Here is a 25158-nt window from a genome sequence, read left to right as displayed (position 1 = left end):
AGTTGGCATAGTTGATATTCAACAGTAGCAATAGCAACTAAACCTTGAAAGGGAATTAACGATGTCCATGGTGGTTTTTTTTTCATATTTCCATTTCCGGTCTGATCTTTCGATTCGTCCTGGAGACTCGTTCGACTTTATTCGAATCAGCTGAGGCCAAGCGAGGCGGGCAAAGTGAAAGAATCCAGCAATGTAAGACGGCCTCCCAGGCTGAAAGTTAGTTGCTCCGATCCATCCAATCCGGTCGCCGCTCAGTTAGATCATGATTATGAAGCCCAGAGATCTCATTTACCGAATTCGGGTCGTTAGGAATCCTGCTTCTATCTCTCTGCGAAAAGGAGATCCTTCGGGATAATGTGTGAATGTCGCTTCAGAATATGCCGGCCTCAGCGCAGCATCTTTATCTCTTAGGACGCAACCCTCTTTTATTCTTTGACGCGTAAGCAGGGGCTCGGTTTTGACGCAGTTCTCGGGCAGCTATGTCTCCTCCCGTGTCCCGGACTCGAGCGGATGACCCACCACGGACCCCCAACTTAGAGCTGGGACTTCATTATTGGAACTGGACAATTCGCGGGAAAACTACCAATAAACTCCGCTTGGCTTAGACTTTAGCCATTCTATTGCCGGCCGATTTGATCACAGGGATAATAATGTATGGGGAAGATATTGTGCTTCCCTATGCGTCTGTAATAATGCCTAGCCTTATGGGTATTGGTGAGTTGTTTGGATTATTACTTTCTTCATAAAGTAATATCAGTACGATTCGGCATCATCGGGCATGACGGAGGTAGCATTCACCGAATACTATTAGACTTCTCCGTTTGGATATGGGTTCTTTCGATGTTGTTAATATACATAGACCTAGTTACATATATTAGGTACTTGACTTACTTAACTTCAATAAGGTATAAAGGTATATTTACTTACCTATTCTATTCGATGATTTAAAGATTACTTAGTGAATTGTAACATGGAGATCATGTACTATAGCACCTAATCAGCCCTTAATTAACATGAAAACTCTCTATACGATTAATGACTTACGTAAATCGGCGATGAAAACATAGGCATCGGTGCTCATTATGTCCGTTCGTCGACGGCTGATGCCGATTTACCGATCTATGATTCAATGGCGCCGGCACTTGGGACAGAGATCGAGTAATATGGCGCCTTTTTCACCCAGTCGGGACGTTTCCCCCTCCCCTTACATCGCTTATCACATATTTCGGGCAATGGTAAGAAATAACTGCATAATAAGCGTACGTAATGATATGGAGGTTGCGTGCTTCTTACCTGTCACTTTAATTCTGACTCTATCACATATACAGGAACCGACAGGAAGTGAACTGGATTACTTCACCTAAGCACTATTAATGCAGGCGGGAATCGCATTTTATATGCCCGATATATGGTTCTGAGTCAGCAAAGGTCAGTGGTAAATAGGGGCATGCTGACGTTTGCTGGCGTTACTAACGAGCAGCGATAGATAGAAGTATAGAGATGCTGCAGTTATTTGTGGAATTCCAATTATCTTATTTGACTGGCCAATATTTCATATCTACATTAATTATTAATTAAAAATGATTATTGCTTAGCAGCGTAAACACAGTTGTGATGTCCGGTTTACTATAGCATTTCTCAGTATGATAGTTACTTGGAGAGAAATGAAAGTTTCTTTAGAATCAGAATTTAAGGGGCATGTCCTCTATTAAATAAGAAGACGAACAGAACCCCGCGTTTCTAAACCTGCTACAAAGACTAACCTAGGCAAATATAGTCGCTCTTTGCTATTGACCAGTAGCAGTCTGTAAAGCATACGGGTGGCAGCCTGAAACAATAGAATACGTCGTACGCAGCCATGCACATTATAAGACATCCACGTAGCTTGAATTAGACCAGAATACACATGCAGCCATGTTTATGATGGGTTATTACTGGGATTGTAAAAGGAGCAGCTTGTTTGGGTCAAGTAAGATACCTCATCGGGGCTGGTGGGTTCGTCTATACGAGATGTTCTATAGATCTAAAGACAAACACAATTTTCCAACACAGAACGCGTACTCACTGTTTACGTATGACCCTTCTTGTATGCAGGCTTTCTGCAATATGACGGCTCGTGAAAGCAAGTGGGCGTAAGTAGTAGGGGAAAATCCTGCCCTGTTCGAGAGACGGCAGGGCCTTGAATGCCTGCCCCCTATCGGCACCGAGACACTTGCGGTGAGTATATGTGCTCCGTATTTCTACTGTCTGCAGTGTAAAACATCCAAATAATGCTGCAGCAAGCGGCATAGCCGCGCGTTCTCGTTCGACTAACTTATGAGTTATCATATGACGGAGAGGTGTGGTTATCTCGAGTCAAACGAGCGTTCTCACGAATATATATGTACGAGGAGACCCGGTAGATTTGGACCCTTCCGTTGCACACTACTATACTGATTCGACTATACGAATGCTCCGAGGACGCACGTATCACAAGCCGGAGCTTCATGCCACCATTTCGGACTCCGTGGGAGGGGGGTCGATGATCGGACTGGCTGAGAAAGAGTAGATAATAGGAGCCACCGACGACGATGGGAAGAAGAATGAAGGGCTATGAACTATAGAAGCATTCTAAAGAGACCTGAGAAAATTGAAAAGGGGCTTGCCATTTTAAAAGAGGATATTTGATGGCTGAAAGAAAGAACCCGGAGCCAACTACAACAAGCTGCGATACAACACTACAGCATTTCGTTTAGAGAAATTTTACGACATATATATAAAGCGCCGACAACAATTTCAAAATATTAACAAGAGAAGATTGGAAAAGGGGAGAAATTGGATATAGGTTGCGCGAATTTGTCCTTTACCAAAGACAACACGACGATGACCATCGAATCGGTAACTACTATAGCGCCGGGGTTCCATGGGGACAAGAGATGATCAATGGATCTAAGAGTGAGCGATAAGAAGGCTTAGCTGCCCCAGACTATCCGATGGAGCTCTTGCAAAGTGTCAGTAGAGCGCTGAAGGAGTCGACCCGCCGACGAGAGATGAAACTAGAATAAGAGCTGCCAAGGCCGTACATCAAGGACTGAGGATCAAACGACTCAGTTACCTACTACTTAACCATGGGTGGAATGGAATTAATCATGGACTCCAGCACACTTCAACTCAATAAGAAGGATACAACCAACTTAGGGTTGGGATAACTAAGAGCAAGGTAACGACAGAGGCCCTGCCCAACTACTACAACAGCTTGACCACCTGTTGTTGCCGCGCCTATACTAAACCTTAGGTACTTAGCCTAAATAGGGGAGGGAGTAAGAGCCGAGAACTATGAGCTTTCTTATCTTTGATAAGATGGATACCTTAGGTACCTATATACCAAGTTCTTGATTCCTAGTTTGTAGGCAACCCGAGTATACCTTAAGTACTCATATAGGGTCACAGGATATCGCTCCAGCTCCAACACCCCCCGTTAGCGACCACCGAGTTAAACACAACTCTTAACTGGAAGATATGGGAGGAAGGCTGAACTCCATCGTTCGAGCTATCCCTTCCAACTAGTGTGAGGGGGATGTCTCACACAAATCGCAAGAACGAGCACCATATTGCCCTAAGGGAAGAATTGGGAAAGTTGTCTATAGTATTGATGCTTAGCCTCCTAAGAGTTACTCAGTTAGATATCCTAAATAGCAGCACCTATAACTCTATATTCTATAAATACTAGTTACAAGCATCAGTATTAGGCAAGAGCTTTGACCATAGTCATCCATAACCTAGCGGGACGGCATTTGTAGTAGTAATGTCTCGAAGCCTCGATTTTACCCCTAAGTGACTGAATAATCCTTACCCAGTACTAAGGTAGGTAGACACGGATTCTTTGGCGTACGAATGTTATTTCACGATAACAGTACTCTATCTTGGATCATTTTTTGCCGACTCCATATTAAAGACTACCTCTAGGTAAGCAAATGCCTAACTATACATTATAGGCATTATGTATTCATTACTTTGACCATAGCTTAGGTAGTCTCATAAATACTTTACAAGTTGCCCTCAAACTGATTTTGAATTAACAATGTCAACATCCGAATCGACGCAGAGCCTAAGAACTTCCCTTCAAACCTGATATTTATATCTTAGTCCGCTTCTTAACTTTGCGATACAGATCTTGCTCCTCCGCCCAAGCATCTTCGAAGGCAGTTGGTAGCTGTTTGAAATGCTCATCTCTGTGGCCCAAGTACCGTACCATTTGGAACGCGCCTGTACCAACTGACATAGTCTGTCCCATGATGATCTTCTCACTCACGCCCTCGATACGATCTGCCTTCATTCCAGCCGCGGCATCGAACAGGTGGTCTGCCGTCTTCTCAAATGATGCTAGTTGCAATACGCTGTCTCTCATCTTAGATAGACCGAACCGAGTAATACCAAGAATTTCACCCTTATACGTCATGACGTCGGCTAACAGCTCCATATGTCGCGGATCGATATCCATATCGCCCATGACACTCGTGATTTCTGCGGCGATGGTACTTCGTGCCGCTTCGATGCCAAGGACGTCCCGACATTCAAGAATGCTGTTTGTACGAACCTTGGTACCGATAACACCTTCAGTATTTATGCACTGTCGGAGACCATAACCCTCGACTAGTACGGTATAATAGTTGATTTTGTTGTCTTTCTTATCTTCTTCGGTCTGGATGATTGCGCGGGTAGCATCTGGATATCCGGAGATTGAAACTGACGGCAATACACGCTTGAGGTGACTCACTCGAACGAGCAAGTCAGCTGCCGCCTCTGCGATCGCCGCTTTACTTTTGGGTGCTCGTTTGGCTAATGAATCCGCATCTGGAGGTCTCACGGTTACTTCAATAGTTGCATCTTGTTCGAATACTTCAATATCTGAATCCAGGATCTTCAGCTTCTTTTGTTTGGAAATGGCGTGTTTAATGTCCCCAAGGCCAATACCAAGATGCATTCCTTCTAGGGCCTCAGTGTTAATATGAAGGGTAATGAATGCCCTGTGTGGCCCCCATTCGTCATCAACGTATCGAATAATATCCTCGATATATGTCTTCTCAATTCTTGCTCTCACAAGATGTGCCACCTCAATTTGTCTGTTGTTTTGCAGGGGGCAGGTTATAACTGGCGTGCTGATCAACTTTGAGGCGTTGATGATTTCCTTGATACGTGGTACACCTTGTGTAATACTCATTCCGGCAACGCCGGCAAAATGGAAAGTCTTCAGGGTCATCTGCGTTCCTGGCTCACCGATTGACTGAGCACCCACTGCTCCTACTGCATGGCCCGGTTCGACACGCGCTTTAGAATATTTCTCTAGGCATAGCGCAATGAACTTTCTAACCGTGCGTTCGGAAACCTTTGCGACCCTCTCCGACGCCAGTTTTGGAATCGCCAAAACTGCCCCCTTTTCTTTCCTGTGTATTGTCGCTATTGATCCGTAAGGTTTGGTAAGCATAGGGTCGAGACCTCCAGCAGCTCGGAATTTAGATAACTTTTTAGCTAAACCCTCCATATGCCCATAAACGGTATCCAGGAACTTTCGAGCACTCTCGTGCTCATCGATAGCATAGTCGCTGTCATCTCTGTATTCTAGTGGTTCTCCGTGTAACAATCCCCGTCTCTGATAACGGTCACGTTCCTTTTTCAAGATGGAGTCGCAAAGCTCCAGGATCTCAAAAGGTAATAACGCTTTATCGGAATTTTTCCAAGTGAGATTTTCGGCATGTGACCAAGTTCGAGCGAAGTTGACCGGTACAGCTTTACCTTCCATGTCAACGGGATCGAGCTTGTCGGCGCCGAACTGGAATTGTACTACACCTCCGCCAGAGGTTCTGACGGTATCATCATATTGAGTTGAAAGATCTTCTAGCGACTTCATTAAACGACGAGACATGTACCCGGTTTCTGCAGTTTTGACGGCCGTGTCGACCAGACCTTCTCTTCCGGAAATAGCGTGGAATAAGAATTCAGTTGGTACTAGGCCAGTGTAAAAACTGTTTCGAACGAACCCCTTTGCCGGGGCTTGGCGGGTGTTCTTATGGAAGTGTGGGAGAGTTCGATCTTGGAACCCATCAGCTACACGTTTTCCGCCGATAATCTGCTGCCCAACAACGGCAACCATTTGAGCGACATTGATAACCGAGCCTTTCGATCCAGACGAAGCCATAATCCAAGGAGCATTGTTCTTACTCAATGTCTTGATACAGTAGTCTCCCGCGGCTTGACGAACTTTGCTGAGGGTACCGGAAATCTTATTTTCCAGTGTTTCTTCCATACTGCATCCTGCAGCTTTCGGTAGTTTATTCGCATTGAACTGCTCAATAAAGACATCTGACTGTTGGTACGCATTCTCTACGAGCGCTTGCTTCTGTTCAGTAAGAGACGCAGTAGGGTAAACATCGCCGATACCGATTGAGAAGCCACGATTCGTCAACACTCGCGCACAGAGCTTGGCTAATCGATTCATCGTCGTTACGGCTGCGTCCGGACCGAAATCTCTTAGGATGACATAAAAAATAGACTCCTTCTGCCTGCTCCCACAGTGGACTTGTCCATCCTGCCACACATGACTTCTGAATTTCTCACAACTAGCCAACCATCGTTCGGGCACATATCCGGCGCCGGAGGCTTTTGGCCTGGCTGGAGTGGCTCTGGCTCGGAGAATTCTTTGCACTTGGCATCAAGGTTGACTTTAACTGGTGAGGCCTTGTTCGGACGCATAAGCATACTGAAGACTTGCTTTCCAGTCCAAAGTCGCTTAGGAGCAAAAATAGCTGGAGGTGGGAGGTCAAGATGAGTGATACCGTCCATCATTTGCATCACTACATAAGTAAACGTCCTGCGATCGTAAAAATTATCTTTGCTACTGAGCAGATATGCAGCTGTAATGAAGTCCTGTGTTGCTGCAATAATAGGCTCTCCGTTCTTCGGCGTCGCTAGATTGTGCTTGACACCCATGAGCTCCATGGCTTCAGCACGAGCCTCTTCCGTCTGGGGAACATGGAGATTCATTTCGTCTCCATCAAAATCGGCATTGTAAGGTCCGCACACACATTCGTTGAGGCGAAAGGTTCTCCATGGTCGAACTTTGGCAAAATGGCTCATAATGCTAAGTTTGTGAAGCGATGGCTGTCGATTAAAAAGGACAATATCATTGTCCTCAAGATGTCGTTCAACTATGTCTCCTTCGCGCAAATCTCTAGCAGCTGATTCCTTGTCTGCAAATCTTAAGGACACTTTGAATGCCTGGTCACCGTCTTGTTTTAGGATAGCCTGGGCTCCTGGCCATACGTAGGGACCGTTTTAGTATGCACTGCTTTAATTTATCGATGTTTGCGCGATTGGCTCTTTCGGGATATGTTAGGTTCTTGGCGACGAGCTCAGGTACGGCAACCTGATTAATAGCAAGATTTGGATCGGGCGAGATGACAGTTCGACCAGAGAAGTCGACACGCTTTCCGGACAGGTTACCACGGAATCGACCCTGCTTTCCTTTCAAACGCTGACATACACCCCTCGTTGTTTTCATACCACTACTCTGTAGACCGGGAACATCGCTGTTTACATATACCGCAATTTGCAGTTGCATATATTCCCACTGTTCCATTATGGTCTGGAGAGCAGTGCCCTTTTCCAGCGCAGCACGGATGAGACCACATGCCCACACTATGTCTCCAAGGCGGGTTGTCAGGTCGTCTTCATTACTGGCACCCTCCTGGGCTACGGATGGTCGAATACACACGGGAGGGGCAGGGAGATATTGCCACAAGAACATTTCAGGCCGTCCCTCTGAAGGATCAAGTCCAAGTAGCTCGCAATCGGTAGGGCTGATCTGCTTAAACAAATTCAGAACCCTGAGGGGATTCAAATCCTCGAAAGCTTTCCTCAAATGCTTATCCAGGTCGTGGACATGTTTCTTAGCTTCCAGAAAGGAGTTATCAAACTCAATCTTACTTGGCGGAGGCTGCTTCTTCTGTGACGTTGACTTATTGTATGCAACGAACTTGTCATGGACAATTTTAAGAGCTCCAACTTTTCTAATTTGGCCATTTACCGCGCCACAGTATGGGCAATTCTTCGTCTTTCTACATTGCGTATTGATCTTTTTACATATAGCGCTTCGTCTCATGTTGTCGATAAAAGGTCTTCTCAACTCCTTGAGAAACATTCGTCGTTCTGGTTCCGTTAACAACACCCGTGAGCAGTCTTTGCATATATTCTGCAAGATCGTTATCGTAAATTTGATATAGCCGATGTGAAAGGCCGGTAGAGGTAGTCGGATGTGGCCAAAGTGACCAGTGCAGTCTTGTAAACGAAGGCCACATGTTGAGCATATACCTGTCTTGCTCGACGTACCCTATGAAATACTAACATCAGTACTAATTATAAGCAAACCATCATTAACCATAGTCACTTACCAGTCTTTTGTCAAGTATACCATTTTGTGTTGGTTCTCTGCCCCTGTCAATGTCGTACATAGTTCGATCGGAAACTTCTATGACAGCTTGATTGACAATGTCTTGATTAGACTGGATGCCGAACTTGATCTGTCTGAATTTCTTAGGAAGTTTATCTACGACTTGGTGCTTTACCGGCGCAGCGAGGTGGTGATCGTGGTGGTAGCCTTTTTCCGTAGTATTATACGACTGCGCGTCGCAAGAAAGCTCTTTCGCGAGAGGGGTCTTTAAGGTCAGTCGGAATTAGGTATTTTATTGCGCGCCCCAATCGCTGTAAGTAGAAGACGATTCATTCCACACAGTAGTTGAATTAAATGATCATTAGTATAAGTAGAATTAGAGGAGAGCACAGTAAAAGACCATTTGCCGTCACGTGAAGTTAGAAACGAAGCTCGATTCAATGGAAATTTTAGTTTCGCGAAAACTTAGGCTACCTGAGATTGCGGTTAGAGTCATTCTAGTTCGTGCCCCACCATCCTATCGGAACCGATAACTTGATAAGGACGGGGTAAGCTTTACAATTATGGCTTAGTAGAAAAGCTTCATAGCGGGGTTACGGGTATTTTTATGCAGCGCGTGCAGTACCTCCATATAGCACGTTTAACTTTATGTGGTCGTCATAGGCAGGGGTTATTATGCTGCACTAAGGTATCAATTTAAGGCTGACAAGGACAACAAAGTCCAATTACCATGTGATACATCTTATTCCCATGTGTAAATATTTCCTACATACCTAAATGATACCAATATCTTATTCTCTACTCTTTTAACGGTCTATTAACGGTTTCTATAAAAAAAGTATAATAGTAAGCTTTATTTTATGTATATTATATAAATTGTCTCACCGAATTGTTCATCTCGGACCCAATAATTCACAGCCTTACCGACTCTATCTGAAGAGTTATAAGCGGGCCAGACAACTGATCTTAATAATACATTTAACATATCTGACACTTGGCTTTTCAAGTTCAAGTTTCTTATTTATTACTTTATTTAACCTACAGTCAAGTTGGCGAGTTCGCTGATTTGTGTCCCGCGAAGTTTCAGGAGTATCCGTCTACCCTTACGACCTATTAACAGTCGACTCTTCAGCGTATCCAAGAGGCGGATCTTCGGATGGCCCTCCGGCCTCTCCGGTAAGATGCCCCCAGAAAATAGCGATGCCAATGCGCCCAACGACAAGAAGGAGGTCAAGAAGGTAGAGAAGTCGTATCTAGCTAGCGCCGTAGATTCTATCAACCCGTGGACTACAAATCGAAGCACCACGCCAACTCCGAAAGATGCCGCCCCAAAGACGAGTCAACCGGTACCTACTAGGAAAGCCGAGGACCATAGCACAAACACTCTTTACGGTCAGAGTTTCAGAAGATATCCATTAGACTGCCCACCGTTGAATGTTATGTGGTTTCATGCCGTAGATGTAAGTTGCACATCTTGACAGTTCTGCCTTACTCGCAGTCTTCTAACTTTTTATTATTAGGTTCCCAAACGAAAACCGAACTTCCTAAAAACGAAGAAGAAGGAGGATGACACGGCCAAGCAAATACCACCGAAGAAATTCGTGGCATTCTCCAAGAATGATTCCAGATCGATCGAAAATGCCTACCAGAAACTCTTGGAGGAGCTCGAAGACGAACGAGGCAAGAGTTCGACAAACAAGCAAATGCGCTCAAGCTCTCAACGGAGGAGAGCTGTATCGTCAGAGGATGAACCTAATACTAGCATTGATGGGGAGAATAGACCACAACAAGGTGGTCTACGAGTCCCGGTTAATGAAGATTTCTTGTTCGATGTTGACATAGAACAACGTGAATTGGCGCCGGTATATTGGTTAGGACCCATTTATGATGTCCGCCGTGGCACTTGGTTCTATCAAGAAGGGTCCACATTGCGACCCTGTGAGGAGAACCTAGCAGCTCAACTCGAGGAAGGTTATTTGAAAATCAAGCCATGGACGTATCCTGCACCAAGCATCCGCAGTAGCTCCGGAGTACAAGACGTCACCCCTAAACCATCCTCGGAAAACCTGAAAGCAGCCGCTAAGTCGCAGACTGATGGTTCGCTTAAGTCCCCTCAGCTCCCGGTGCAACATCAACCGCAGACTTACCGGCTCTTCGGTACTTACATGAACAGTATAGCAACTTATCAGGACTCAAACACTGCATGGCTATCCTCAGAGAGTGTCTTTTCCTGGGTAACTTCAACGGTATATCAAAGGTTTGCTGGCGGTGGTTACATGAATGGTGTAAAACTCGTGCGTGGCTACTCAGAGCCTGGGAAGACAACAAAGGATGGGAAAAGGCCACCTACTCCCACGACCGCTACTTTGCCCCCAGAGAGAGTAGACGATAAACAAGAGAAGCTTATCAAGCGAAGATCTGCTCCACCTAGTACACGTTCAGAGGATACTTCGGACTTAGACAAGGAAGACGACGAAACTATAACGGAGACTCAGCGTCGAGAGAATCGCCTGAAGCGGGAGTTTTCAACATTTATCGAAACTTCCGACGATCCAGAAAAGCAGGACGAGCAAATCAGAAAGCGCGAGGAACAAGAAATCCAGGATGACTACAATGGACAAGACGGTGAAACGCAAGGACGTGATATCGAGCATCTTGTTCTCGTTACCCACGGGATCGGGCAGCTACTAGGACTTCGGTATGTATCACCATACTATCGTATCACGTTCTAACACAAATGCTAATCCGTACTTCCAGGATGGAAAGCGTCAATTTTGTCCATGATGTTAATATTTTACGAAAAACAATCAAGGCAGTGTATGCGCATTCAGCAGACTTGAAAACTCTCAATAAGGAGAGTGATAATGGACCAGGCAATTGTAAAATCCAGGTTCTCCCGGTTTGCTGGAGGCATTTACTGGATTTCCCCAAGCGACGAGAAAAGAAAGGCGAGACCGACTTAGGTGATATCGGAGATGAAGAGGATGAATGTAAGTATCCTACTCAAGACCTCTAACCCCCTAGCTGTAAATTAACAACCTGGCAGATCCTTCTCTAGAAGATATTACTATTGAAGGGGTCGCATTTGCTCGTTCTCTTATATCAGATCTCGCTCTGGACGTTCTACTTTACCAGAGCGCCTACCGCGAACAGATTGCCGAGATAGTCCTAAAGGAGTCGAATAGGATCTATAAGCTTTTCATGGAGCGAAACCCTGACTTCAAAGGCAAGGTTCACATCATCGGTCATTCGTTAGGCTCAGCAATCATGTTCGATATCCTCTGTAGGCAAAAGGAGAAAATAAAACCACCAGAGACACCCCGTCACCCCCTACGTTTCTGGCCCTCCCAAGAGCGGTTTGAACCCTCTCAAGATAATCGAGACCTCGCCTTCGATTTCGAAGTAGAAGACTTCTACTGCCTCGGCTCGCCGATTGGGCTTTTCCAAATGCTCAAAGGGCGTACCATTGCAGCCCGGAGCAAGCCGAATGCAGCCCCATCTGAAAGTCCTCTCAATCCAGAAAGCGTAGAAGACCCATTTCTCTCTTCGATGGCATCAGATCAACGCATTTCAGCCATTACGGGTCATCCATTCTCAGTATCTTCGCCCAAAGCAGGACAATTGTTCAATATCTTCCATCCTTCTGATCCGATTTCTTACCGCCTAGAGCCACTAATCTCGCAAGCCATGTCGTCCCTTAAACCCCAACTCTTACCCTATACCAAAAAGGGCATCTTCGGTGCTGTAGCTCCACAAGGATTGTCAGGCCTCGGCGTCAAAGTAGGCCAGAGCGTCAGCGGACTCTGGTCTAGTTTTAGCGCCGGCATCGCCAGCAGCATCCTTAACCGCAGCCTTGGACTAAGCAACGAAGACGTTGCGAACTTTAACGCCGCGAACAGCAATAACAACCCTTCGCAGACAATACCTCCCGGAGCCGGTACAAATATCGTTTCCGGCAGCGTGATCTCCGATACCAACGCACAGTCCGAGAAGACGGACGCGCGGAAGCGGGCGCTGGCCCGCCAGAACTCATCTAACGGGCCAGGTGGTAATTCTAGCTACGACGCAACGCTCATCGACGACGATCTCGAGACGCTATACGCCCGGTTCCAGAAGAAGCGTATCGAGGAGCATAAGAACAGCGCCAGCCGCGCTGAGGAGGGCCAAGAGCTTGGTGATGCGTGGGCAGCCGAGGAGCAAAAAGCGCAGAAACTGCGCAGGGAGGAAGCGAAAGTGCGCGCCCTGAATCGTAACGGCAGGGTTGATTACAGCATCCAGGAGTAAGTCCGAACCATCTCTTCCCTACTCTTTTCACCCCTGCTATAAAGGAGAGACAGCCTCAAATTAGAAGCAGAAAGACAATCGACAATTACTAACTCGTTGTTTAATTACTTAGAAGCGCACTTGACTTTAACCCTATTAACACCATCGCCTCGCATATGAGCTACTGGCAGGACGAAGACGTCAGCCATTTTATGATCTCGCAGCTCTTATCCCGAAAGAAAGAAGACGAGAAGCAAAAAGGAGACCAAGTTCTTCTTCGCATTTAAAAAAGAGAAAAAAAGGACGGCAGCTTGTGGTTCTATTACGGATTTATTATGTTCAAATGTACGTCTAGTCGACGTATGGGCATTTCACATGCCGTGGCTAGTCACAAATACCAAGCGCCACTCAATTATATCACACGAAGAATGGATATATTTCGCTATTAGCTTAGCTACTATGGCGATTAACACCTAGGAAAACCGCCACTAGCTTTCGCGCCGCATCATAGTATATAGCACACTACGAACATACCCTCCGATAACGCGGATCGCAGCCGAGGATAAGCAGGTACCTCGACGCCGTATATACCTAAATATTCATACCAAGCACAGCACGAGGCGTAGGATCCTCACAACCACAGTCCTTTATCGATGGAGAATGCTAGACTCAGCCCGTACATACATACATACATCTTTCGAATTTCTCCTCTTCTTCCCCTTTTATGGAAAACGGAGTTGGCGCTGGATGGGTTGATTGATTGATTGGATGGGCGTAGATGTGTATGTCGATAGATACCTAGATACCATTTTAAATAGCATGATAGAGTTAGGCTCGCGGCCTACAACAATGACGATGCCGATGTCTTCCTAGTATTTATATTGTAAGTGACTATCCCGCGATTAGGCTTGCCTCTTATAATGCAGAAAAATGACCACAGCAAATGAATCCCAGGACTCGAATACCGCTCTTCCCGTTGAAGCCTATCACAATTAGGACGACCTATAATATCATAATTCCATTATAAAAGTATTATTCTCAACGCCGTTTAAATAACATGATCCCGGCAACCTCATCTTACGATTACCTTAGGAACAGGAGGCCATTGCATAACCTCAGTACCCCACAGGACGCCAACTTATAATCAGCGAAGCAGTTACAATGCTAACGAGTCAGAAACACAAATATTCAATCGGACGAACACAGTCAGAGGCAATTAATGAAATTCATTCGCATTCAGTGTTCCTAGACTGGGAACAATCACTGCGCAGAAGTGTATTTGTATGGTGCTAACGCAACCAGAACGAGAAACCCTTCAATGTCCCTAGCAAAGCAAACCATGACTCCGTGTTCCGCAGCAGAACTTTTCCGGATCCAGGCCAGATTTTTCCCCATTTTCCATTGTGCCATAATTCCGACCAAGTGAGATTACTCGAGTTTACCAAATCACGACCTGCCATAGTAACCCACCCGCTTACGCGAAGGGTGCCCATAAGAGAATATACAAGGGTGTTTGTCGAAGATTATTAGAGATTGACCCTCCCAATCATCCACTGCTCTGGCAACCTTTCCAAAGGCCACGGTCGCCATCCACCTTCATAACTTGCCGAGAAGAAATTGAATTTGTAATGAAGTCATCGCGTCGCAGAAAAAGCTCGAGGTATCTTTATGGTGAATCCGCTTAGTTAGGGCACTGAGACTGGACGTGTCCAGGCTGCTGGCACTTGTAGCAGATCTTCTCTCCGCCAGTCGAGGGTTTAGTGCAGTCACGGGAGAAGTGGCCATTCTCGCCGCAGTTGTAGCATTTGCTACCATTTACACATTCGCCTATAACTAGATTAGAATGAAAGTATGTGGCGTTATGATTTCAAATTTACTCACGAGACATGTGGCCATAACCACCGCAAGAATAGCAGGTCTTGCCACCTTGGCCGCCGCCTCCGTTATAGCCGCCGCCAAAGCCGCCACCACCTCCTCCGTAGTTGCTTGAGCCGTACGATTCAGTGCAGTTACGGGCAATGTGGCCAGGCTTACCACACTGTAACCGAAAAAGTTAGTTTTACGATAACCGCTAAACAGGGAGTATTGTAAGAACTTGCCTTGTAGCACTCCTGAGAGCCACCACCAGCACCACCTTGAGGACCGCCAGCCGGAGCGCCGCTCTGAGGGCAGTCACGGCTTATGTGACCCGTCAAACCGCAGCGGTAGCATGACTTGGTGTCCTTGGGACCATCGGGGCAATCGCGACCTAAAATAATCTTCTGTTAAAGGCTGTTTCAGTTGAACTTGAGAAGGCGCCGAGCTTACTAAAGTGACCTTCGCCGCCACAGTTGTAACTGCGAAATTGTTATTATAAAACACCCATAAAACTAGAGATGTGAATATTTCTTACCACTTGGGCGGACCACGGTTAGGACATTCTCGGGTCTGAGAATTTGTCAGTAAATAAATACATTCGCACAGTTAGACCGCCTCGGAGCTCAATGAGCTCCTTTTGTGAGACATACCTGATGTCCAGGTTGACCGCCTACGTGAAGAAGTGATGTTAGATGATACCTCGCCCACGAAATTAAAACGAGATAAACGGGGATTGGAGAGGATGAAGTGTTTGACTAGTAATGCATCATAAAAATATTTTTTCAATGTTGGTATACTCGAAATCGAGAAAATTTGATGGGGCACATTTAATAAATTTTGACAACTGCTTGATAAATAAATATCGTACAATAACATCAATACAGTAGTTATAAGTGAAGATATAGGGTTACCAGAATCACACGAGGCAGTAGATAATTGTTAAAAATAGGTAGTGTGATGACTTACAAGTGTAGCAGGTACGAGTGGAACCTTGGAAATCCATCTTGACTTTGTGGATTCAAGATGATGCGATGATCGAAATCTGACAAAACGTAGATAGTGTTAGCAAGTGAAACCCCATTAGAAAATGGAGTATGATGCCATGTAACTGTTGACAGGCACAGACAAACGAATTTCACCCCAATAGATTGAGTGTGCCAATACCAGTTTAAACAACACCCCTCGAACACCACCCTCAAGCTGCCAAGTCACAATTTAATTGGAAGCTTTGAAGCATTTGTAGGTGCCGCCAGAGACCCAAGAGATTGGTAGCAAGTAACAGGTATATAAAGACGATGTAGCGCAAGCAGGATGGGTGTATGTAGGGCTGATAGGGACACCGATTCGTCATGAATGCAAGGTGATGAGTGTGGGGATTAGGCGATAATATCTGAGAGGCGCGTACTGATATGTACGCCCGTGCAGCGGGGTTATGTTCAGTGCACCAGAAGGGACCACGAAGGAGGGGTTCATAGGTAGTCGCCAACATCAACACCAACAAATGATAAAGGATAAACTTGACATGAATGTAAGTAGGAAGTTGAAGCTTACCGTAAGTTTGATATGAAGAAACAGCGTTGAACTATTGTTGACTTGAATTCGAGTTCGTAATCTAGTAGCGACCACGAAATAGATGTTGATATCGTACTAGGCCCTCGACGAGATTGTTAGTGGGAGGACCGATATGAAAACGACGAAGGATGTATGAGTGTGTGTGTACGGGGAAATAATTTTTTTTATCGTGTGGTAGGAAGGACGGCAAGAGAGGAAAAAAAAGTATGTTGACGGAAGGATGATCGGTTAGTTAGCCTGTGGAAGGAGTTGGATGGTGGGGTGATAAACGTCTAGGTCGAAGCCAACGGCTGAAAACAGAGATTCAAGGCAGCGGCAATACAGAAGGGGGCGAGCGAAGATGCTAAGCGGCAGGTACACGAATAGGTACCCTTAAGTACTTAAGATGCCACATATATTTGTACGTGCGGAAAGGTATATGTACTTACGAGTAACTTGAGAACGGAAAGCGTCAACGTTATGTACCTCTGAAAATATAGAAATTAGGTAGGTAGGTATGTATGTATACCAAAGGGGAGAGCGTTGAAATTTAGAGTGAGGTTTAGACGAGGGAAAGAATTTATTATCGATTTTACCAAAGGAAAACGATACAACGTTCTAATCGTTATTGAAATTCTTGTGGACGTACATAATAGCGTAATAGCAGTTGATTGCTAACCATAAATTTTTTTTTGTGGGCTTCGCCAAAATTCCATTTAGGACGTCGGCTGGCTATTCTGCCCATTTTAGCGCCTAAACGGCACGTGCGATTCTTTACCGCCATATTTGTACAGTATAAAGTACTATATTATTATCTAAACATTCATATATGATAAATATAATGGCAAACAGGGTCATATATCTTGTCGATCTAGGTCCAGTGGGAGTCTTCTTTCAAGTTTTGATGCGATAGGCCCCTTGGACAGACCATATGTAGCCTAATCACTAAACTGACCACCTGCCTCTTAGCTCTTAGACTCTTAGATAGATGAAAAATAAGCAATGTAACATATTCAATAATAAAGCTTCCTTTTTTTTCTATTAATACAGTGTCTCGTAGTTCTATTTAATGTAATATTACTTTTATCACAAACCCTCGTGGTCCAAATTTCCCTGTCCGTAGAGTGCCCGTGTCTTGAATTTAATATTTGGCACCAATGGGCATAGCTATCTTGAGTGATGAGGTACTAAAAAAAACTATCCTAGGGGTTGGTTGTATTTGATATATACCAATAGTTCTGTCAAAGTTGGGTCTGTAGTTTTTCATGAAGCAAATATGCAGACATCTCCATTCTTACTTCTTACTCGCACTATGATATGTATATGATTCAACTGGGCACACTGTACCTAGTAATGAATAAGGAAGCTTCGATTGTTTCTAATACCATAGTCATATTGCTAGTTCTTATTCAGATTCCTCTCGGGTTAGCCTATCGTTCAAGATGAATGAATATTCCTTCATTGCGAACTTCTATTAGATATTAAAACGAAGATTGTTAGGTACTTAGGTGGCCTTTAAATTGTCCAAAGGCCAGATGCCTATTAGCATATTTACTTAAATATTTGTACCTCATCTGTATAAACGGCTGGAGATTTTGGCAAAGCCTCCGGGCATTAAGAGGTGCAAATTTTAATGAGACTCGCTGAATATGTGTAAATATGCCCACTTATACCTTCGTACTTGAGCAAACTCATGTTTAACTAGATCTACTCTATAATGGGTGAATCATAAATATTGAATTATATGTTATTGTTCGACTGATGCTTTTTCATTACCATAGTAATTAGATATCAAAGTTGAAGATTCTGCCGTCCCGGAACACGACTCTCCGAGAACCAGCATGGGAAATAATTGGTCTGAACTAACGGATCTCTAATTAGGTAGTCAACAAGTGGCTCTAGTCTGGTAACGAGCTTGTCATGTTATTGGGCTGGGTTTTAATACGGTGAATAGAATTCGTGCGCTATGCGGGATAGAGGATCATATGCAGCCCTACCTATTCCATCCACAATCGGAAAACCACCCCCGTTTGCAAGTTGGATGTAACGTCGATTTCGCACATCTATTGGTAGATACTTCTAATGGACACATGAAAGAAACTATGAAATCATTCCTTCAATATTCTGGTTCTGATGTCGCATCTAAGTACGTAATTGGAGACCCAAGTGAGTTACGAAATCAATACATGTTCCTAATGAGGAAATTGATATTAATCCCTTTGGGGCTAGGTTCCAATTATTCATTTGCAGAGGCAAGTAGGGCCTAGCAGGATTAGGCAGCTTAGTAACGCACAGACCATCTTTTCCTAATGGAGCGGAAAGCGCCTCTGGTCGCGTATCACCGTTCTAAGACGCGTCATTACCTCAATATGTACCTACTGACCTTCGTCCTTACTAAAACGTCCATTGCTTAAACCTCCCAAAGTCAATTAATCAAACATTCACGTCGATGCATTGATCAGCTATGTTTACCTATAGCTAAAATAGACGGCGCGGGTCAATTCATTCCCAGATGGAGAACTGGTTCAAGGATGTGGGTAGACCTGCCCTCTTCGACGCTTTAACTGGAGTCTGTAATAAAATTGATAATGAACTTGACGAAGGTGTGTAAAGGAATACACATCTCTATTTTGGCAAAAAAATACTAAGTTGGGAAATAGGGCTTAAATTGTATAAATACGAAAATGCTCATCTTTCTACCGAGCTCGAAAATTTAAGGGCCAGGGTCTCTGATGCAGATCGATTTAAAGAAGAGAACCTTGCTCTAAAGAGAGAACTTCAAACTCTTAAAAACAGCAATCATGCCAGCATATTGTCCATAGACCAATCTAAAGCCCGCAATGACGCTAGGAATGGCCGATCCCCTCTCACGCCTAAGTCTGTGAACCAAGTTTCGAATTTCAAGCCATCTACTAAATTAGGTAATCTCAACATCGATGGACTGGGCGGTTCTGCGCTCAAGGAGGAGTATCTTAAACTGAACGGGAACTACACGAAATTGCACGAGAAGTATTTGGAGCTTGAGGATGCTCATGCGAAGTTAAATCAACGACTTCGAGATAAGACGAAAGCCTACAATCAATGGATGGACCATGCAAATCAGTTGGATGAATTGTGCAAGAAGCGTAGTCGGATAATTAAAAAGTTAGAAGCTAAGTTAGACGCGGCGGCTGCAGCAGCATCTGGTCCACTGGATGGAAGATTTTCGTCAGATACACCAGTTCCACCTACGAATAAAGATCAAGTGGCTGCTCGCGAATCTATCGATTCCGACGTTTCCGATCAACCTAGATCTATCAGGCTTGATCCCTTATTAAAGGAATCCCTGCTGATATGGCCGCCCGCCAATGTTGACGAAAATGGAAGCGATTCTGCTAGGAGAGTATCCCCATTAGAACCAATGCGAATAAAGACAGCGCAACAAATTAGTCCAGAGAAAAATATCACAACTGGCTCGGAAAGTTGCGTCAGTACCGTGGAAGGCGAATCATATACATTACCACCTTTCCCGCACCACCGAGATACCAATTCAAGGGAGGTGCTCATTAAGACCGAGCCCTCTTCTGACCCCCCAGTTATAGTATCGGAACGTTGTGTACGCAAGAGAAAACACGATGATGGTCAGACCGAAAATGTCACTAAGGTCAAGACGGAAGATAATTCTGATCCGCTGATTATGGATGAACGCCAGCACTTTATACCACACGAGAGCATTGATTTTGATGCTGAGGGGGGGTAGAGTGGTCACACCAAGGAAGCGTAATAGAACAAGTCTTGAATTCGAAGATGTGTCCGTTTCGGGCTCGGTCGGAGTTCCTGGATCGCACGCTGGCAATAACCGGCTAAGCAGGTTAGAAGATCTAGTACGCAATACGACAAGGAAGAGGGCTCTTCTACCTCAGCTTCTGTCGGATGAGAACCTCGACCACGCAAACGTTGACAATAATCCATTAGCCCCAAGATCCGGAATTTTTGGCCCTACTGCAGCGATTCAACAGAAAACAGGAGGGAATTACTTAACAAAGCGAAAGGACTCGTCTTCTATAAGGACCAATGCGGCCAATCTCACAGAAGATGACGCCCAAAACAAAACCCCGAGAACTAATATTAAGAAACTAAAAACAGATCTTCAAGCTCTTCTTAATACCCCTTCACCAGGCCATGAGGATATTGACCCATCGCCTACTATACAGTCAGGCCATTCGCGTATATCAAAGCAATTCGAGTTTCAAGCTCCGCAGAGACGTGAATTACCTTTTAGTAAGAATGATCTGAGGAAGATATCTAGGCCACCTCAATCTTATGATACCCCAGAGGCATTACACGGGAAACGAGCTGCTAGAAATATGAACGCGAAGCGACCATCTGACGACAGAGAAAAAGGCAGTACGACTGGCAGTATCCGGCCTTTGCGAGAACGGCCCAAGTCTGAACTTGGCATCGCTGACTTCAAAATTAACCCGAACTCTAATGAAGGCTATGACTATGCATTCACCGACGTTGTTCGAAATAAGAATGAACGAGCTAACTTAGAAGGATGCGTCCAAGAGGGATGCTGCGGCCAGACGTTTCGGCTACAAGCACGGGCCAAACGTGATCAGACGGGGCCGGTGGACTTTCAGACCTTGTTAGAAAAACACATGGGTGATGAAGCTTGGAAATTGTCGACCATGACTAAAGCCGAGAAGGAAGAACTATGGCTTGAGGCTAAGATGCGAGAGCTTGCTAATGAGCATGGCAAACATCGCCACAGATTCCATCGTGCTGCATCTCCAGTAGGTTTCTGGCGGGCGGATTTCCCGAGCACTCAGGAGGAACAACATGATAGAGAAGAAGCGGCGAAGGCGACACGTCGAATAATTGATGAAAGATATCGCGAGGCTATGCGACCTGGTGGAAGATGGGTTTTTAGAGATGAATAACATCTGATTCGCTCTTAGAATTCAAAGATGATTTAGGGGCAACCCTATGGCGCATTTGATTTTGCTGGCACGGAGCACGCATTTACAAGCATCGAGATTAGCATAGCATAGCATAGTTAGCATAGGAACAATGAAGATAAAGAACATTTTAGTAGAAGAATTATTTTTGCTAACATCGTCTGTGCTTTTTTTTTTTTTTTTTTTTTTTTTTTTTGAGTTGACGCTTGTACGTGATGTATTATAACAAAGTTTGGACTGATTGAAGTTAAAACGTGTACTCGGATAGAATGCAAATTTATGTCTATGTACCTAAGTAGTCTTAAAGTATTTAAACAGGAACATATCCAATCACTTAAAGTCACTATTTCTCTCAAATATACAATGCAAACCCAAGAGCAAGATAATATCTAATTATCTTAGCTGCATGCATCCAATATATTGAATATCGATATTCGGAACTTTCTTCAATCTTGAGCGCAACATAAAGCCTGGTACGTACCTTTACCAACACGGGCACCATACACCTGCCGAGTAGGTACATGTAGTTATAATAAATGTGGCTAGTGCGTCCGTGGCTGGGAAAGTTCGTTCCGTCAGCCGGGCTCGCGCTGAATTATTATTAGCTTGAGGTAATCTCAAAAGGGTCCGAAAACTTTAGAAAAAGTCAGAACACAAATTATTAGCTCGGTTGACCACAACAACCCCGGTCAACCTTAACAACTTCTTCAACGCGCGAACAATTCGGGCAATATTCTGTCCTTTATAAAGTACCTTTGAACCTCATATTTCCTCACCGTCTAGTGCACTTTCTCATACCTATTATTCACTTTCTCGTTTAAGGCTCCTATGAGGCAGCGCCACTCGTTCCCATCGTCCTTTTCGGCTGCGGAAGTGGATCGGAGTTGATAACACAACTTTGACGCAACTTGACGCTTAATCTATTCAGCGCGCAGCCTTCGAGCAAACAACAACCTCGAGGTTGCCCGTTCGTCGCCTCCGCGCAAACAGAGTCGCAATTCGATTATCGGCGACAGTCTACGTCGCAGAAGCAGTGGATAGCCACTGCTTCATTACCCCAAGCCGGCAAGATGAACGGTAGTCATCTGCCGGCTGGGCAGCCTATGCCAGGAGGTATTCCCGGAGGAGCAGTTGTGGCGCGAGGTCAAGTTGATATGGGACCTGGTTCAGGACCTGGTGGTCGACGGCGGCCGCCGCAGCATCAGTATTCGACCCATCATCAATATCACCACCAACAACATGTCAATCCCATATACCACCATAACGGGTATATGGCTCCCTATCCTCAAGCATACTATCCTCAAGTTTCGCATCACTATCAGAATGGTGGCATGGCCAACGCATCATACATGCAATACAACCAATTTCCTCAACGATCTCCTCCTATAATTCATCAGCAATATCCTCCTATCGTGTCCTCGAGCATGCAACCTATTCCTCAGCCTCCTTACTCTCGACCACCTCCACCACAACAACCCTCGCCGGCTCTTTCAACTCCTCCTCCTTATGCTGTAGCGGGCCGCCTCCACCTGTCTCCGTACCCGAGACGCCCTCTTCAACACATTCGTCCCAAGTTCTTCCGGTCCCATTGACCCCCCCTACGCCGCAAAACCAGGAAACTGCCCCGGCCACCCCGGATGTCGAGTTGCGGTCGACCTTGTCACCATTCAGAGCACCAGTAAGTTATAGAACTTATAGTAAAGCGACCCGCTCAAGCTAACCCTCGCTTATAGCTGCCCTGGTTATCGCGACCTGATATACCCTTTCCTACCAAGTCAGCTCGATCTAGAAGAAAGAGGCGGATACAGAACCCTGATGCAGAGAATGTCGAATTACCTTCGATCCAAGCAAAGGGAATTGAGTCGGGAGCTGTGTCACATGAAGAGACTTTAGGAGGTGATGCCTCACTACTTTCAACCCCTACACTTAAATCTTCTACTGCTACTATTCCGGCTAGTACGGACTCCGAGCTACCAACACAACCCGAAGCTGGGTTAACAAAAGATGAGCTTTTAGAAACCTCACAGTCTACCTCGTCTGCCATTCCTCAGCCGGTCCAAGTAGCTCAGCCTGCTGTTGCTACATCTGCCAAGCACGCCAAGACAGCTTCTCTCGCTGCTATACCAGCTGTTCCTATCATCCCCGTAAAACCTAAAGCAGGTCCCAAAGAGACAAATTCATCTAGTGCTGAGACTAAATTAGTAGAGGAGAAACAACCTACACAGCAAGCCGTCGCAGAGGAAAAACCTGCTGAGGCTACAGAGACTTCTCCAGAAGCAAAAGTAGAGCCCGCTCCTGTTGCCGCAAAAGCTGGCCCAAAGCTCTGGACAGGGTTATTTTCACGTACAGCATCTGCCGCTTCTCCTTCAACTGGCGCTACCGGTGCTGCACCAGCTAGTACTAGCATTACAACAAGTATCGCCGATAACACTGCTTCAGGTAATGGGGGTGTAGGTGTGGTAGGTAGTTCACAAAGTCAAACACTAGTTCTTTGGCTGAAGCTTTGCGATCATACCGCGTGGGGTAGCAGTCAAAAGATTTCGTTTCTGGAGCCTAGAGGTTTAATCAATCCCGGGAACATGTGTTATATGAATTCTGTAAGTCGTGGTAGCTTGGCTTGCGAAACGGAAGTTAAACTAACTCTATCCAGGTTTTACAAGTTCTCATTTTCTGCATTCCATTTTATGACTTCCTGGACCAGGTCAGCAAGAAAGCGGCATATAGTTTTAAAAGCGAAACTCCCTTAATTGATGCCATGTAAGTACCCAATGCACATTATTTATATAATTTACCTTTGATCCGTCTAACTTTTCTAGGATTATGTTCATGCGCGAATACAAAGTTATTGATTCTGCAGTGTCTGTTGAGCAACTTCGACGGAGGCTGAAGAATGAGGAACTTGAACAGTATGGCGAGCCTTTCACCCCCGAATTTGTTTATGAAGCTATAAGGAAGCTTCCTAGATTCGCCAGCATGAGGGTAAGTTCTTTTACCCATATATTTTGAGGCGACCTAACAAGACTGTACAGCGTGGACATCAGCAAGATGCCGAAGAATTCCTTGGTTTCCTTTTAGAGGCACTACACGACGAGTGCACACAAGTAATGCGCAACCAACCAGACTCGTCTGCTACAACTACCGCTGCAAATTCATCGGCTGCCACTCCTTCCGCGACGTCTCCTACAAGTACACCAGATACCAGTGATTGGTTAGAAGTAGGGCCGCGTCAACGCTCTGCTGTTACGCGTTCTTCCGGCCATCCAATTACCTCGTCTCCCATCACTAAGGTGTTTGGTGGTCAGCTAAGATCGGAATTAAGGGTACAAGGCCTAAAGGATTCCGTAACTCTAGAACCCTTCCAACCTCTTCAGCTGGACATTGGCTCCCCCCAGGTCAATAACATTGTTGATGCACTGAAAGCACTCACCAGACCAGAAATTCTACATGGTGATTTTGGGTCGCCAAGGGGAAAGGATGCGACGGCCACCAAACAGGTTCTCATCGAATCCCTACCGCCCGTCCTCATTCTTCACTTAAAACGTTTCCAGTTCGACACTGAAGGGACCGGAACCGTCAAGATCTGGAAGAAGGTTGGATACCCACTGGAGCTCGAACTTCCCAAAGAGCTCTTTCCACGACAGAAGAGAAATGCTCTTACCGTTGAAGGTGCAGGCTTCCCTAAATATAAACTGATCGCTGCTGTTTACCACCATGGCAAGAATGCTAGCGGTGGGCACTACACTGTTGATCTCAGGCGCCAAGATGGTGTAGAATGGATCCGTATGGATGACACAGTTATCCGACGAGTAAGAAGCGAAGATGTTGCTGAAGGAGGCTCTGAGGACGAAAGTTTTAAAACTACGGCGCGGGCTGACAAGAAGGACACCGCTGTGAGCGGTTCCGGTAACAGATTCGAAGGAATTGGTGACGATGAAGCTGGTGATGATGAAGGGTGGAATAAAGTCAGCGCTCCAGTAAATGGAGCAAAGAAATGGAGTTCCGTTGTCAATGGGGCATCGAACACCGTACAGGCGAAAGGAAAGCAGGCCAAGGACAACATCAAGGACAACAAGGTTGCCTACCTGCTGTTCTACCAGAAAGTCTAAGAAGCTTGTATAATTT

The 25158-nt window shown here is 45.3% G+C and overlaps 4 protein-coding genes across 4 annotated transcripts; 2 read left to right on the top strand and 2 right to left on the bottom strand.

The window, feature by feature from the left end:
• Positions 1-4114: 4114 nt before the first annotated feature.
• GL218_05817 (DNA-directed RNA polymerase III subunit RPC1) lies at positions 4115-8137 on the bottom strand (the record flags this gene model as incomplete). Its single annotated transcript, XM_033582508.1, has 3 exons — positions 4115-6539; positions 6620-7226; positions 7300-8137. 3 exons carry the CDS (start codon positions 8135-8137, stop codon positions 4115-4117), a joined length of 3870 nt encoding a protein of 1289 aa, XP_033434451.1.
• A 1469-nt stretch (positions 8138-9606) lies between these two features.
• On the top strand, positions 9607-12975 carry GL218_05816 (putative phospholipase C20G8.02, mitochondrial; the record flags this gene model as incomplete). The annotated part of the gene is made up of 5 exons (XM_033582507.1): positions 9607-9885; positions 9946-11123; positions 11183-11415; positions 11472-12705; positions 12822-12975. 5 exons carry the CDS (start codon positions 9607-9609, stop codon positions 12973-12975), a joined length of 3078 nt encoding a protein of 1025 aa, XP_033434275.1.
• Positions 12976-14369: 1394 nt separating this feature from the next.
• Positions 14370-15548, bottom strand: GL218_05815 (DNA-binding protein HEXBP; the record flags this gene model as incomplete). Its single annotated transcript, XM_033582506.1, has 7 exons — positions 14370-14515; positions 14570-14726; positions 14788-14936; positions 14996-15024; positions 15081-15115; positions 15196-15215; positions 15512-15548. The coding sequence occupies 7 exons, from the start codon at positions 15546-15548 to the stop codon at positions 14370-14372; spliced, it is 573 nt and encodes a 190-aa protein (XP_033434274.1).
• Positions 15549-20442: 4894 nt separating this feature from the next.
• GL218_05814 (putative ubiquitin carboxyl-terminal hydrolase 3) lies at positions 20443-25142 on the top strand (the record flags this gene model as incomplete). Its single annotated transcript, XM_033582505.1, has 7 exons — positions 20443-21000; positions 22147-22303; positions 22434-22714; positions 22770-23633; positions 23687-23793; positions 23853-24015; positions 24066-25142. 7 exons carry the CDS (start codon positions 20443-20445, stop codon positions 25140-25142), a joined length of 3207 nt encoding a protein of 1068 aa, XP_033434273.1.
• Positions 25143-25158: the final 16 nt, after the last annotated feature.

Source organism: Daldinia childiae (assembly GCF_008694065.1).
Source record: "Daldinia childiae strain JS-1345 chromosome Unknown Scaffold5, whole genome shotgun sequence".
Taxonomy (NCBI): Eukaryota; Fungi; Ascomycota; class Sordariomycetes; order Xylariales; family Hypoxylaceae; genus Daldinia; species Daldinia childiae.
This window is presented reverse-complemented; position numbering and strand designations above follow the sequence as displayed.